The sequence below is a fragment of the Lipotes vexillifer genome, unplaced genomic scaffold, assembly GCF_000442215.2.
Source record: "Lipotes vexillifer unplaced genomic scaffold, Lipotes_vexillifer_v1.1 scaffold7, whole genome shotgun sequence".
NCBI lineage: Eukaryota > Metazoa > Chordata > Mammalia > Artiodactyla > Lipotidae > Lipotes > Lipotes vexillifer.
This window is the reverse complement of record NW_006792683.1, coordinates 2,041,858-2,055,385: the sequence shown is the minus strand read 5'-3', so window position 1 is coordinate 2,055,385 and position 13,528 is coordinate 2,041,858. Positions and strand designations below refer to the sequence as shown.

Genomic DNA, 13,528 nt, shown 5'->3' with positions numbered 1-13,528 from the left:
GAGATGAGATGAGTTTAATGTTATTGTCCAAAGCATCAGAACATAGAATCCCTGAAACGTATAACTTAAGTTTTTCTATTCAGGTTAACATGTAAATGTTAAAAGCATAGGTATGTAATCTACTGTTATAGCAAATATATTAAGACATCCCAACTAATTAACATGGAAAAATAAAAATTGTTATGTAATAGAAAATGTTTCCATTGTTCTCTTGTAAAAAAAAATCTGTTACCATATATCTCAAATGATGTTGACCATATAATGATTAAGAAGAACAAGAGTCAGTTAGCTCTGTATATCAGAAGAACAGAAAATAGCGTAATACTTGCTTTTAAGAAATAATGCACAATGGAATCCCATTTTTCTGTATATAAATGGGCATTAATAAAATATGTTAGTCTTTAACACTTAAATGGCGTAACAGTATTAATATAACGGAGCATTACATGTATCTATATATTTTTTTAATTTCGAAGGAAAAAGGACTTCAAGAATATAGCTAGTCATTTCAGATAAAAACTAAAAGTCCCATCTCTGTGAAATACAGCAGTTAGAAATATTGATAGGTAGAATACTGATTATATTATTATCTTTGGCTGTAGAATCCTATGAGTATGAAAATTATGAGTGCCAGGTCAAATAATGCTTACAGGTAGAGTATGGCCAATTTTGTAACATGAGATCACATTATAATGATAGTATTCACATTATGTAAAAACTAACAGGGAAACAAAGGAAATGCTGTTGTAACAGTCTACATGGTTTATCATAGGTATATATTAGATTAAACCCCAAATTCTGTGCATCGCATTTCTTTTATTTCAGATTCACGTTTAAGTAAAATGTAATAAATGCTAATAAATATATATATCTCAATGGTAATTTTTCTCATCATCCAATCCTTCGTTTCAAACATTAAAATCTATTAACAGTGAACTACGAATTTAAATTAAAAGCTAAACAGAACAAAAATCTTTTCAAGGGCTTCCCTGGTGGCACAGTGGTTGAGAGTCCGCCTGCCGATGCAGGGGACACAGGCTCGTGCCCCAGTCCGGGAAGATCCCACATGCCGCGGAGCGGCTGGGCCCGTGAGCCATGGCCGCTGAGCCTGCATGTCCGGAGCCTGTGCTCCACAATGGGAGAGGCCACAACAGTGAGAAGCCCATGTGCCCCAAAAAAAAAAAAAAAAAAAAAAAATCTTTTCATGACTTCTGACATCAAAGATTTAAGAATTTCATAAAGATAAAAATAATCAAATATTAATATTAGCTACAATTAACTGAGTACAAGTTATATCCTAGGTGCTTCTATACATTGTCTCTAATCCTTAAAATAATCTGGTATATTAGTTAATATTTACATCTTACATGGGAGGAAGTAAACCTGGAGAGACATAAATAACTTGCCCAAAGGCACATGGTCGGTACTAAGTGTCAAGACTGTGACTTGAACCTTAGTGCATCTGATTCCAAGGCTTATAGTCTTCCCATTGCTTCAGTCTGTCTCACAGAGAAAAAGAGAGAAACCATTATAAATAAAAATAACCAATTCTAAAGAGGAAATGATCTTGGAAAATGTTTAGGTAGCAGTTATATTTCACTGAATTTTCATATTGGTATCTGTTAAAATTTAAAGTAGAAACTCTGTGCAGAAAATAAGTTAAATACCCCTTAATAGTATATTTCAAAAGTGCGTAACATTATTGAGGCTGATTTTAACACTTCAGGGATAAGCTTATCTCTTTTATATTAAAAATTATAGCTCTAAATGAATTTGGTAAAGTAGCAGGATACAAAATTAATGCACAGAAATATCTTGCATTCCTATACACTAATGATGAAAAATCTGAAAGAGAAATTAAGGAAACACTCCCATTTACCACTGAAACAAAAAGAATAAAATACCTAGGAATAAACCTACCTAAGGAGACAAAAGACCTGTATGCAGAAAACTAAGACACTGATGAAAGGAATTAAAGATGATACAAACAGGTGGAGAGATATACCATGTTCTTGGATGGGAAGAATCAACATTGTGAAAATGACTCTACTACCCAAAGCAATCTGCAGATTCAATGCAATCCCTATCAAACTACCAATGGCATTTTTCACAGAACTAGAACAAAAAAATTTCACAATTTGTATGGAAACACAAAAGTCTGTCGTACGGAGTGAAGTCAGTCAGAAAGCGAAAAACAAATACCGTATGCGAATACATATATACGGAATCTAAAAAAAAAAAAAAGTAGCATTGGCATATATACACTACCAAATGTAAAATAGATAGCTAGTGGGAAGCAGCCACATAGCACAGGGAGATCAGCTCGGTGCTTTGTGACCACCTAGAGGGGTGGGATAGGGAGGGTGGGAGGGAGACACAAGAGGGTGGGGTTATGGGGATTATATGTGTACATAGAGCTGATTCACTTTGTTTTACAGCAGAAAGTAACAACACTGTAAAGCAGTTATACTCCAATAAATATAAAAAAAATCATAGCTCTAATATCAGATATATTAAAGGTATGAATGTAAAAAGCACATTTTTAGAAAGTTCTTATAGAGTCTTTGAGTTATCTGTACTCAATACATGTATATAATTGTGAGTTTTGCTAAAAAGTTACTGTTTTATATTTTTGCTACTTAAAGTCACAATTTTGTATAATTTTCTAATCAAGCTTTAGCAGTTTCTATACTCTTGGTAAGTATAAATTTATAGCAGCTTTACAGAGGAAATTTTTAAAACATGTAAAGAGCTTAAAAAACTTTTTTAATGTAATAATCATACTTCTAGGAATTTCCCTTAGTAATTAACTGTGTATATACATAAAGATTTGTGTACAAAGATGTTCATTACAGTGTTGTTTATATAGTGAATAATTGGAAAGTGTTTATCTGATTTTAGGAGCATCTTAGTTCAATCAAATATGTCATGTCCAATTGATTGAATTCTATTGTATTCTATTTTATAATTTTGAATGCTGAAGAATATGAGAACGTATCCTGTTTATTTTAATTATGCACAGAAAGTTACAAAACTATGCAACACATTTCTGTCCCCACATTTTTACGAGCCTGTATTTTTAATCAGAAAAGGTTATTTACAGAATAATCATGTAAAATGGTGAACATTCAAATCCAGTTTTAGAAATACAATATTCTGGCTTGTAAAAGAAGTTCTGAAGAAATAAGTTGAATCCAGCAATGTAATGCCAAGAGTAGAACCATCACACTACTGGGAATGGGTTGGTTAATTCTCTTCTGGTGTGTGGCATTTACCATCTGTGTTTAAATTTATAATAAACAATTTATGCCAAGAAAGAGAAATTATAAATTTTAAGGAAATTAAGACATAGCATAATGTTTGTGGTTCTGGAATATATATGAGGTGGTTTTGTAAAACACTAAATGTTATGTTTGCAAGGAATTCATTTCACATCGTGTAAAGTAATAATAGTAAATGCTCAGACAATCTGAAATTCTTATATATATAATAAAGTCTTTTACCAAACTATTATCTATATTTGTTGCTTAGAATTTTGGAAGCTGAATTGTAATCAGTGATTATTTTACATGTTTCAAATTCAAATCCTAATGATTTCTTCTTCCCTCTCCTTAATTCAGCCTTTTCTGTTTACATAACTACCTTGAAGATGTTAAATGGATTCTTTTTCCTGGGAAATGTCTGTCCTCCAAATTATGTTATTTAGAGAATCATGATTCAGTGTTTAAACTAGAATGTTTTCCAATATACTGTCTCACTGCTACTGTATTTTAAAAGTAGTTTGAGAAGTGTAGAATATGGGCTTGTCAATAGACTTGGATTCTACTAAGGAAATATGTACTCTGTCTTGATTCAATAAACTCATACTTAGTATGGTTCAGCTTCTTCATATTTACTTTTGCCTATATTAGAAAACAATTAGCTTACTAAACAAATTTGAGTATTTGTGGGTGGGGGGTGGGGGTGATCCTCTCTGAATCTTTCTCATTTGACTAAGAATTATAGGATATTTGATAACCATGTTTAAAAATGGAGATATCCAAATATTATTGTAAACACCCAATGATTTGTTCTACCTACAATACAAGTATTTTACTGGGTTGGCTTACATAGTAGCTAATAATATTTGTTAATGTAATTTAACTGCTGTGAACCTTTACTGAACAAATATTGAAATTTATTCAAGTCAAAGAAAGAGAATCTCTAATGACTTTTGTTAAAGCTTCTATTTAATAGTTAAGGAGAAAAGTTTGTATGACATACGAGATGCAATTAACAGTAGATTTTACATTTAATAAAAAGAAAGAAGCATATGTATTTGCTTTATTCATTCCATCATAATTTGCATTAGAGCTGTGGGTGTTTAATGAGCAAATTCCAACTAAAATGCTATATTGATTTTCTAGTGAACTTTGTAATAGTCATCTACCTTGGAAAAGCTCAGTGTTTACAATTAAGCTTTCTTTACTGAAAATATTTGAGAGTTGCACATTGATTCTTTAGAAGTACTGAATTCTAGAAAAAGGATCGGGTTTTTCGTAATCAACAAATTTCACATATAACCTAATAGGTGTTAAAAATTATCATTTTGTAATACCTTACTTTTGGAAAACTTTTCTTAGCATTTATAAAATATATAATCAGATTTTTGTGTGTGTGTGTTTTGTGGCATTTTAAAATTTAACCTTAGAATACTTTAAATACACACGTTGTTTATATATTTAGAGTTGATACAGCATTATAGAGGGAAAATTGTTTTCTCTTCATCACACAGGACCAAATATACCCTTGATGTAAAGCATTTGTCTTTAGGCATAGAGTTAACAAGACTTATTAAAGCCCTTGATATTAACAGCCTTACCTTTTCAATCAAGTGTTATTGTATATAAAGTAGAACACAGCTTACATGAAATGTCACTTTATAAAGATCTCATCACACTATACAGAAGTGATAGGAAGCCTGTCGGCATTTAAAATTTAGTAAATAGTGTTTTAACCTTTCAATATGCCAGAATATTACAGGGCAATATAACATACATGTTAATCTGTACCTAGGTGACTGTTTAGCATCATTTTGTGCATCCTATCTGACCCACAAATTAGAAGTATTTTATAATGTAAAAATGTAAAAATATATTAGAATATCATATTTTGTACAGACCTGTGTCATTATACTGTAGTGTTCTGAATGTGTTCTGAATAATATCTCTTTCAGTTCCCATTTGTAGTTTTTGCATGCCAATGAAAAAGGTAAAAATGAAAAAAGCAAGAAATGTTGAAATGGCTATAGATATAAATGGTCCAAATTAATCAAAATCACATTTTTGATGTGTGTGGAAATGAAGCCAAATTGTGAGTCTGTGGATTGAGGGTGATGATAGTATTGGTGGCATGGAACTAACGTTTGTTGAGAATCTACTTTATTTGACTAAGAGCTTTTATATATCATCTCATTTAATTTCCCCTAATAACCATAACTGATGGTATTCTGTGCATTTTATACACCTGAACGGTGACTAACATAATTTAAGAAAAATATTAAAAAAACCAAGTTGCCTAACTTTACTGTGACAACACCTTGGATCTGAATTAAAGCCCATATTCTTCATAATACATCATGTTGTTTTCTCTAAGCTGTTATGAATATCCTTCCTAGGAGATTGTATACAACTAGAAGGGGAAAATAAAACTCATTACTGTGTACTACATTATGGGCAGAAATTTCTTTCAAAACAGCATGATGAATATATACATAGAAGCAGAATAATGTGGCACAGACAACCACATAGGAGTAATGATAGTGCCTTTAAAAATATATGAAAATTGTACTGGAAACTACTGGATCTTCCAAAAGCTGTGTTCATAGCAAGAATTCCTTAACTTTATCTAAACTGTTGATTAAAAGCATTTGGTTTTATACATGAGAAATCCAGTTGTTCTAGCACAATTTGTTATATAGTTTGTTTAACCATTCATCTGTTACTAAAAATTTGGGGTGTTTCTAGGTTTTGGCTATTATAAATAAAGATGCTATGAATATTTGTATTGAAGTCTTTGTATTTAGACATATGCTTTAATTTCTATGCTTTAATTTCTCTTGGATAAATACGAGTGGAATAGCTGAATCTTGTGGGTATATGTTTACTTTTTTAAGAAACTGACATAATGTGATTATACTATCTTACATTCCACCAGCAGTGTATGAAAGTTCCAGGTTGTTTTACATCCTTGCCAACATCTTTAATGAGCCTTTCATATAAGTCATTGTAATAGGTTTGTATAGTTAACCCTTGAACAAAACCGATTTAAACTCTGCAAGTCCACTTATATGCACAATTTTTTTTTCAATAAATACATACTACTGTACTACATGATCAACGGTTCTGCATCTGTGGATACAGAGAACCAACTGTAAAGTTATACATGGATTTTTGACTGCAGGAGGTGTGTGGGGGGTCCACCTCTAACCCCGGTGTTGTTCAAGGGTCAGCTGTGTGTGGTGGCTATCTCATAGTTTTAATGTGCATTTCTGTAATGACTAAAGCTGTTGAGAACCTTTTCTTGTGCTTATTGCCATCAATATTTCTACTTTGAAAAAAGTGTTCAAGTTTTTTGCCCAATTTTTAATTGGGTTTTTTGTTTCCTTGTTATTGAGCTTTGAGAGTTTTTAAAATTATGTTCTAGATAGAAGACTTTTTGTCAGATATATGCTTTGCAATTATTTTCTTCCAGTCTGTGGCTTGTCTTTTCATTTTCTTAACATTTTTTGAAGAGTGGAAATTTGTAATTGAATTAAATTGAAGTCCTACTTATCAATTTTTAAAAATTGGATTATGCTTTGCTATTATTATAGTTAAGAAGCTTTGCCTACCTAAAGTCAAAGAGGTTTTCCTCCAGAACTTTTATAATTTTAGGTTTTGCATTTGGGACTGTGATTTATTTTGTGGAATGCAAGGTTGGTTTACCATTTAAAAATCTATCAATATTACCAAAATGACACACCAAGAAAAGAAAAACAATCTGATCATCTTAAGGCCACACTCTGCTTTTATGTTTCAGCTCTTATATTGTAAATAAGTATCCTTTTTGCAGCTTATTTAGTGCTACATTTATTGTATTTTTGTACCTTCTATTGGTGAGTTCACTGTTTAAAACAGCTGCGTGCTGAAATGCAATCTAATGTTCCCGAAGCATGGAAGGCTGTGTGTGTGTTATGGATAAACTTTGTTCAGGCATGAGTTATTGTCCTGTTGGCCATGAGTTCAGTGCTAATAAATCAACAATATGTATTAACTAAGGTGTTTTTAAAAAGAAACATACATGAAACAAGGTTATATATTAGTTGACAAAATGTTGATCAGTTTTAGCTGATTAAATTTTCTTTATGGGTCCTAATTTTGCTGCTTGATTGCATGCCTCATAATTGGATACCAGACATGATGAACTTTACCATTTTGGGAGCTGGTATTTTTGTATTTTTATAAAATATTTTTGAGCTTTGTTCTGAGATATAGTTATGTTTCTTGGAAACAGGTCACTACTTCTGGGTCATGCTTTAAAGATAGGTAGGTTATTACCAGAGCAGTGTTTAGTCTAGGGTTAATTAATACCCACTACTGAAGCAAGACCCTTCTCTGTATTCTGTGCAGTAGTTCATGAATCATGAGTTTTTCCAATCTGGCTAGTGGGAACACGTACTATTTTTGGTTTTGTGGAGCTCAGGGCACTGATGCCTCTAAAACTTTCAGGTGGCTCTTTCCCCTGCATGGGTAGTTTACTCACATGTGTGTGCTCAGTCCTCAGCTGATTTCTTGAGGAATACCCTCTGCATGTCTCCAAAGCTTTCTCTCTTTGCAGCTGTTTTTTCCTCTGATAGTGTGTCTTGTGAATTCTAGCTGCTTTGGTTTCCTTAGACTCTTCTCTCTTCAAATTGTGGAGTCTGCTGGCCTCCTCCTGGATTCTTCCTTTCCTGTGCCATGTCCAGAAAACTTTCAGTGTATTAAGCTGGGCCAGTCGTAGGACTCAACTCTTTTGTTTTCCTCTCTCAGGTCACTGTCTTTATTTCCCTATCAACTTGAAAACTGTTATCCTATGCATGTTTTGTCCATTAAAAAAAAATTGTTTTAAGTGGGAATACAAATTTGGATCCTGTTACCCTGTCTTGACCAGGAGGACAAGGTTGTGTTGCTTAAAATTTAATCCTAACATATACTCTCGAAGATTTTATCATATATGCTAACTTTTTTCCTGTTATTCACTTAATGTTTTTCTTTAAAAATCTCATCTTTTTAACTAGATAAATATATATTTTAATGGAATTTTTTTTAGTTTTAACGTCTGTACCCAAAAAGTGCACAAATAACTGTACAGTTTTATGAATCTCAGAAAGTGAACACACTTGTATAACCAGCACCCAGATGTAAAAAAACCAAATATTACCAATAGAATATCACCAGATATCACAAAAAGTTCCTCATCCTCCCTTCTAGTACTACCTCCAAAAGTTAGTAACCATTATCCTAAGTTTAATAGCCAGGCCATTCTTTTTTGTTTTTGAACTTTAAATAAATGAAATAATGGAAAATTACCCTTTTTTGGCATCTACCTCAACAATATGGGTAATTTAAAGAAATTTGAATTTTAATTGGACATTAAATTAAATGCCACTCAGAGAAATTATAGGTCTGATGTGCTAGTTATGGTTTTCTAATATACATTAAAGTGACATAACTATTAAACAATGTGTTTCACATCCTATGTTTTGTGAAATACTGTCCTAAAGGGAATATGGTGGTAGATGATGCTGGAAGGTAGGCTAGAACTAGACTCCAGTTTTCCTTGAATGCTGGGCTAAGACTGTTTGGGTTTTTTTGCCTTGGAATCTATGTGGCAGCAGTAAGGAGAGGAGTAGCCTGTTTACCCCAGAGTTTCATGGAGATTACCTTTTGATAGGTTGAGGGATGCCTTAGTGAAGTCACCTGTCCTATTTTTCTCTCCTCTGAAATTTGGTACATACTTAACTTTTTGTTATGAATTGAATCTATTTTCTTTCTCCTTTGTGCTGCCCTTGTCTTAATTCAGGGTTTCATTGTTTCTTATGTGGACTTTTATAATAATCTAATATTGGGTTAAGGGGCATGTACAATCCAACCTGCAACTTTTGGAAGTTGATGCAGGTGATCCCTGCATCTTCCACACACTGAATGCTAATCTCTGGGAGTTTCCTTCTGAAACACAGATCTGTTCAAATTGTTCCTATTCTAGAAGTTGATATTTATTTCTAGGTAGCTTAAAGTTTCAGGGAAAGGGTTATTCTTGTGGGTTATTGATGTGAACTCTTGCTTGAACCACTCCTATAGTCTCCCTTCTGGAATTTGCTTCCATGTTTGCCCCACCTATGAACTACTTCTCACCTGGAAGCCAGAATTCCTTTTTAAACGTAAATGTGATGCTGCCATTTCCTTGCTCAGAGACCACCATTGGCTACCGTCATATTTAGATGAGATCTTAATTCCTTGCTGTGATTTACAGTGTGATCTCCCAAAACTCTCACCCTCTCTGTGCTCCAGCCGTATTGCTGTTATATCGCTAATACTTCTAGGGCCTTTGTCCTGGTTTTTCTTCAGCTTAGTCTACTTTCAAATATGAATATGGTTACTCTTGCTTTATTTGAATGTGCTGAAATGTCACTTATTTTAAAAGGTCTTTTCTGACCACCCTTTCTAAAATAGTCTGCCCTATTCCCCATCTACCAAGTCACTCTTTTCTCTGATAACAGCTGTGTTTTCCTTCAAAGCAATCTATCTACATACCTACCTAACTACCTACCTAATTTTTGGCCTGTTTTTCTCTCTACTGTCTGTTTCCCTGTAGTAGAATGTATACTCTAGGATGACAAGGACTTCTTAGACTGCTATATTCATATTCCTTAAAACTGTATTGATGACTGCCACAGGAGCTTGATAAATATTTGATGAATTAATTAATTTATTCATCTTCCCTCAGGCTTAGCTTCTTAGAAGTAGTTTTGACTTTTGCTTTGCCATTGCATGTTCCATTTTATACTGTATTATGGAAAAGATACAGTTGCTTTTTTCTCAGGGTTTTTTTTCTTTTCCACTACTTATAATTTAAGTAATATAAAAGTAACTATCTTAACAGTATATTAGTCTATGACAAATCTTAGCAGAAACCCAGTGTTTTATGACCTAAAAGAACATTTCAAATGTCTTTCCTAAGTTTATTTTGTGGTTTGACAGTATAAATAAATTTGGTTCAGTGATCCAAGTATTTGAGCCCCTTTCTGTCTAAAATTGCAGTGATATTTTAAACGTTATATAAGATTTCAAGTAGAAATTAAGTTTGAGAAGTGACAATTTCAGGTAACATAAAAGCTCCCTATATAGTGCTGCAGAAATTTACATGATGTCATTTGTATTATAATCGATATAAATGGTGCCCCCGGAGACGGTCAGTGCGAAACCAGCACAGCTCTGCCCCCATTTACTCTCCTCTTTCCTCTCCTTCCATCATCTTACTGAGGTAACTACTGTCCTGAATTTGGTGTTTATCATTTCCATGTTTATTTTAATATTTTTTACTAATTGTGTCTATCCACGAATAGTAGATTTGCTTTATTTTGCAACTTGCTATTTTTGTCAGATTTTCATTTTTGAGATTTGTCCATTTGTCCATAGTTAATTCATTTAAATGCTGCATAGTATTCCATTTTTAATGTAAAGTAATTTATTTATTCCTGCTCCAGTTATTGGACAATTGGGTTATTTGTAAGTTTTTGCTATTATATAATGGTGAAATAAACATTTTTATACATTGTTCCTAAGCATTTTTATACATGTTTCCTTGTGCACATGTGCAAGAATTTCTCTAGGCTTCATACCAAAGAGGAGATTTGCCAGGTGATGGCAAACTTCAGCATTGCCAAATTGCTCATCAGAGGTTGTCGAAACATATACACCTATCTCAGTATATTTGAGTGTTTCCTTTATTTCATGCGCCCAATAATTTTTACTATTTGGCCTTTTAATTTTTGCTTTTATGGGTATGAAATAGTGTCTCAATTTTGCAGTAGCTTAAAAAGATAATGTTTTCTCAAGTAAACAAATTAATTGATGCTAACTCAGCTGAATAAAATAATTTTTTTGCTTTTTATTTTTGCTAAAAGCATGCATTTTTCTTTTATTTTCGCTAATTAATTATGAATTATATATTTTGGTAGCTCTGGTTGAAGAGGTGTATTTTGCACAGAGAGAACGTGATGAAGCTATTATGTCTCGACTGCAGTTAGCCAATGAGGAGAGAGATGAAGCAATTGCACGATCCAAGCATATGGAAATGTCTCTAAAACTGTATGTACACATTTGAAACTACATATGATGTTAGGAGCATTTATAAAGTACATGAATTATGTGGTGGTTACATGTTTAAAAGTGTTACTGATGCTTATATGTTACAGTGGTAAATTCCATATCCCCACAGTCTTTTTCTAAAACTTTAGGCATGCTAGTAGTTTTCAGTCACTAAAAAAAAAAGAAAGAAAGAAAGAAAGAAATGCACAACACTCTTAGTACAGTTACTTTCTTTATTTCTTCATAGTTCTGTTGTTGATATCCTTACTCTACCTTCCTTTGTGACTCCTCTTTTCTTCCCTCTCCTTATTATCACCTCCTTGATTTATTTCAGCTCTGGGTTCTTTTACTGCTCTCTGCTTACTGTGCTCATTCCTATTCTCCACTACTTTTTAAGTCTATTAGCTGTGGGTTCTAAACTGAAACCTGACACCTGAAATAGGGTAGAGCCTGAGAATCTACATTTTTAGCAAGCGAACCAGGTGATTCTGGTATAGGTAAATAACATACTGCACTTAGATAAACAATGCTCTGGAAAGAATTACTTCTCCAGTTTTAATGTGCACTCCAATCACTTGGGGAATATTGTTAAAATGCAGGTTCTTGTTAGATAATGTCTGGAGTGGAGCCTGAGATTCTGCCTTTTTTCAAGCTCCCAGGTCATGCAAATGATGCTAATCTAAGGTGTCCACGTTGGGTAGAAAGGCCCGAGAGCATCTAGGAATGTTACCTGCAAGATAGAATGTAGTAATCTAATATTTTTATGTTGATCCCTCAATATATTTATCAAATGTTTGCTGTGCCCAATATTGTGCTAGTCTCTGAGGGATCACAATAAAATACTAATTAAAACGTGGTGGGGGGCTTCCCTGGTGGCGAAGAGGTTGAGAATCTGCCTGCTAATGCAGGGGTCATGGGTTAGAGCCCTGGTCTGGGAGGATCCCACATGCCACGGAGCAACTGGGCCCGTGAGCCACAGCTACTGAGCCTGCACGTCTGGAGCCTGTGCTCCACAACAGGAGAGGCCGCAACAGTGAGAGGCCCACGCACCCTGATGAAGAGTGGCCCCCGCTTGCCGCAACTAGAGAAAGCCCTCGCACAGAAACGAAAACCCAACACAGCCAAAAATAAATAAATAAATTTATTTAAAGAAAAAACGTGGTGGGAAACTGCCTGGCGGTCCAGTGGACTCCGCACTTCCTATGCAGGGGGCACAGGTTTGATCCCTGGTTAGAGAACTAAGATCCCACAAGCCACAGGGCATGCCCAAAAAACAAACAAAAAAGACAAAAAAACCCATGGTGGTTCATTAGACAGAATCATTAAATAATTAATACTGTAGCATTCATGTTGTGACTAGGTAATGTGATTTGGTTTTTGTTTATATTAATGGTTTCATTTTTTTTTGAAGACTTATTCAAAAAGTAGATGGAGAGACTCATTATAAAACATTAACTCGTTGACAACTAAAAATAAATTTAAAAATTTAGCTAAATTCCACACTGCCTACTCCCAAATAACTATCCTTATCAATAGGGAAACATTATACCAAACATTTCTCTTTGTTTATATAAACACTACTGTCTGAAAGGATAGATGGCTGATGGTTGAATAGATGCATACATAGAATTAATTTGATAAAAATTAATTCATTTTCTACATTCTGTTTTATTTGAGAGGCATTGTATTGTAGAGGTGAAGAGAGCACAGATTCCAGACACAGGTACCTGTCTTTGAATCTTCACTCTTTTGCTTCTTAGCTGTACAGTCATGGACAGATTATTCAGAGTTTCTGGGACTCTGTTTTTTCTCTACAAAACAGGGAAATAGTGGCTGTTTTATATTGGTTGTTATGAGGACTAAATGATTTAATAAGTATTGAAACATACTTGTAGCAAATGCTGTATAAATGTTACTTGAAGAGTAGTAATCAATTGAAGTGAAACTGAAGAAATTTTTGAACTTCAGGCAGTGTTTTCTCTCAATAAGATATATTAATTCCCAAAAGAACTATCTAAATTTAAGAGATGGAAAAACATTAAGGTGTTGGAATCTCATCAGTATTTTTTTGTGCAGTGTTTTAGTTAAGCAATATTATTTGACTCTCAGCTATGAAATAAATAACAGTTTTAAACTCCTTTTTTTCTTTTTCTTTATGA

General features: G+C 33.5%; 1 protein-coding gene across 1 annotated transcript in view; it reads left to right on the top strand.

Moving 5' to 3' along the window:
• The window catches only part of MIPOL1 (mirror-image polydactyly 1), a 246,986-nt gene that overhangs the window by 28,066 nt on the left and 205,392 nt on the right, over positions 1 to 13,528 (top strand). Inside the window, exon 6 of the mRNA XM_007465801.1 lies at positions 11,240 to 11,369. Within this exon, the coding sequence (XP_007465863.1) occupies positions 11,240 to 11,369 (130 nt within the window). The remainder of the gene's footprint in view (positions 1 to 11,239; positions 11,370 to 13,528) is intronic.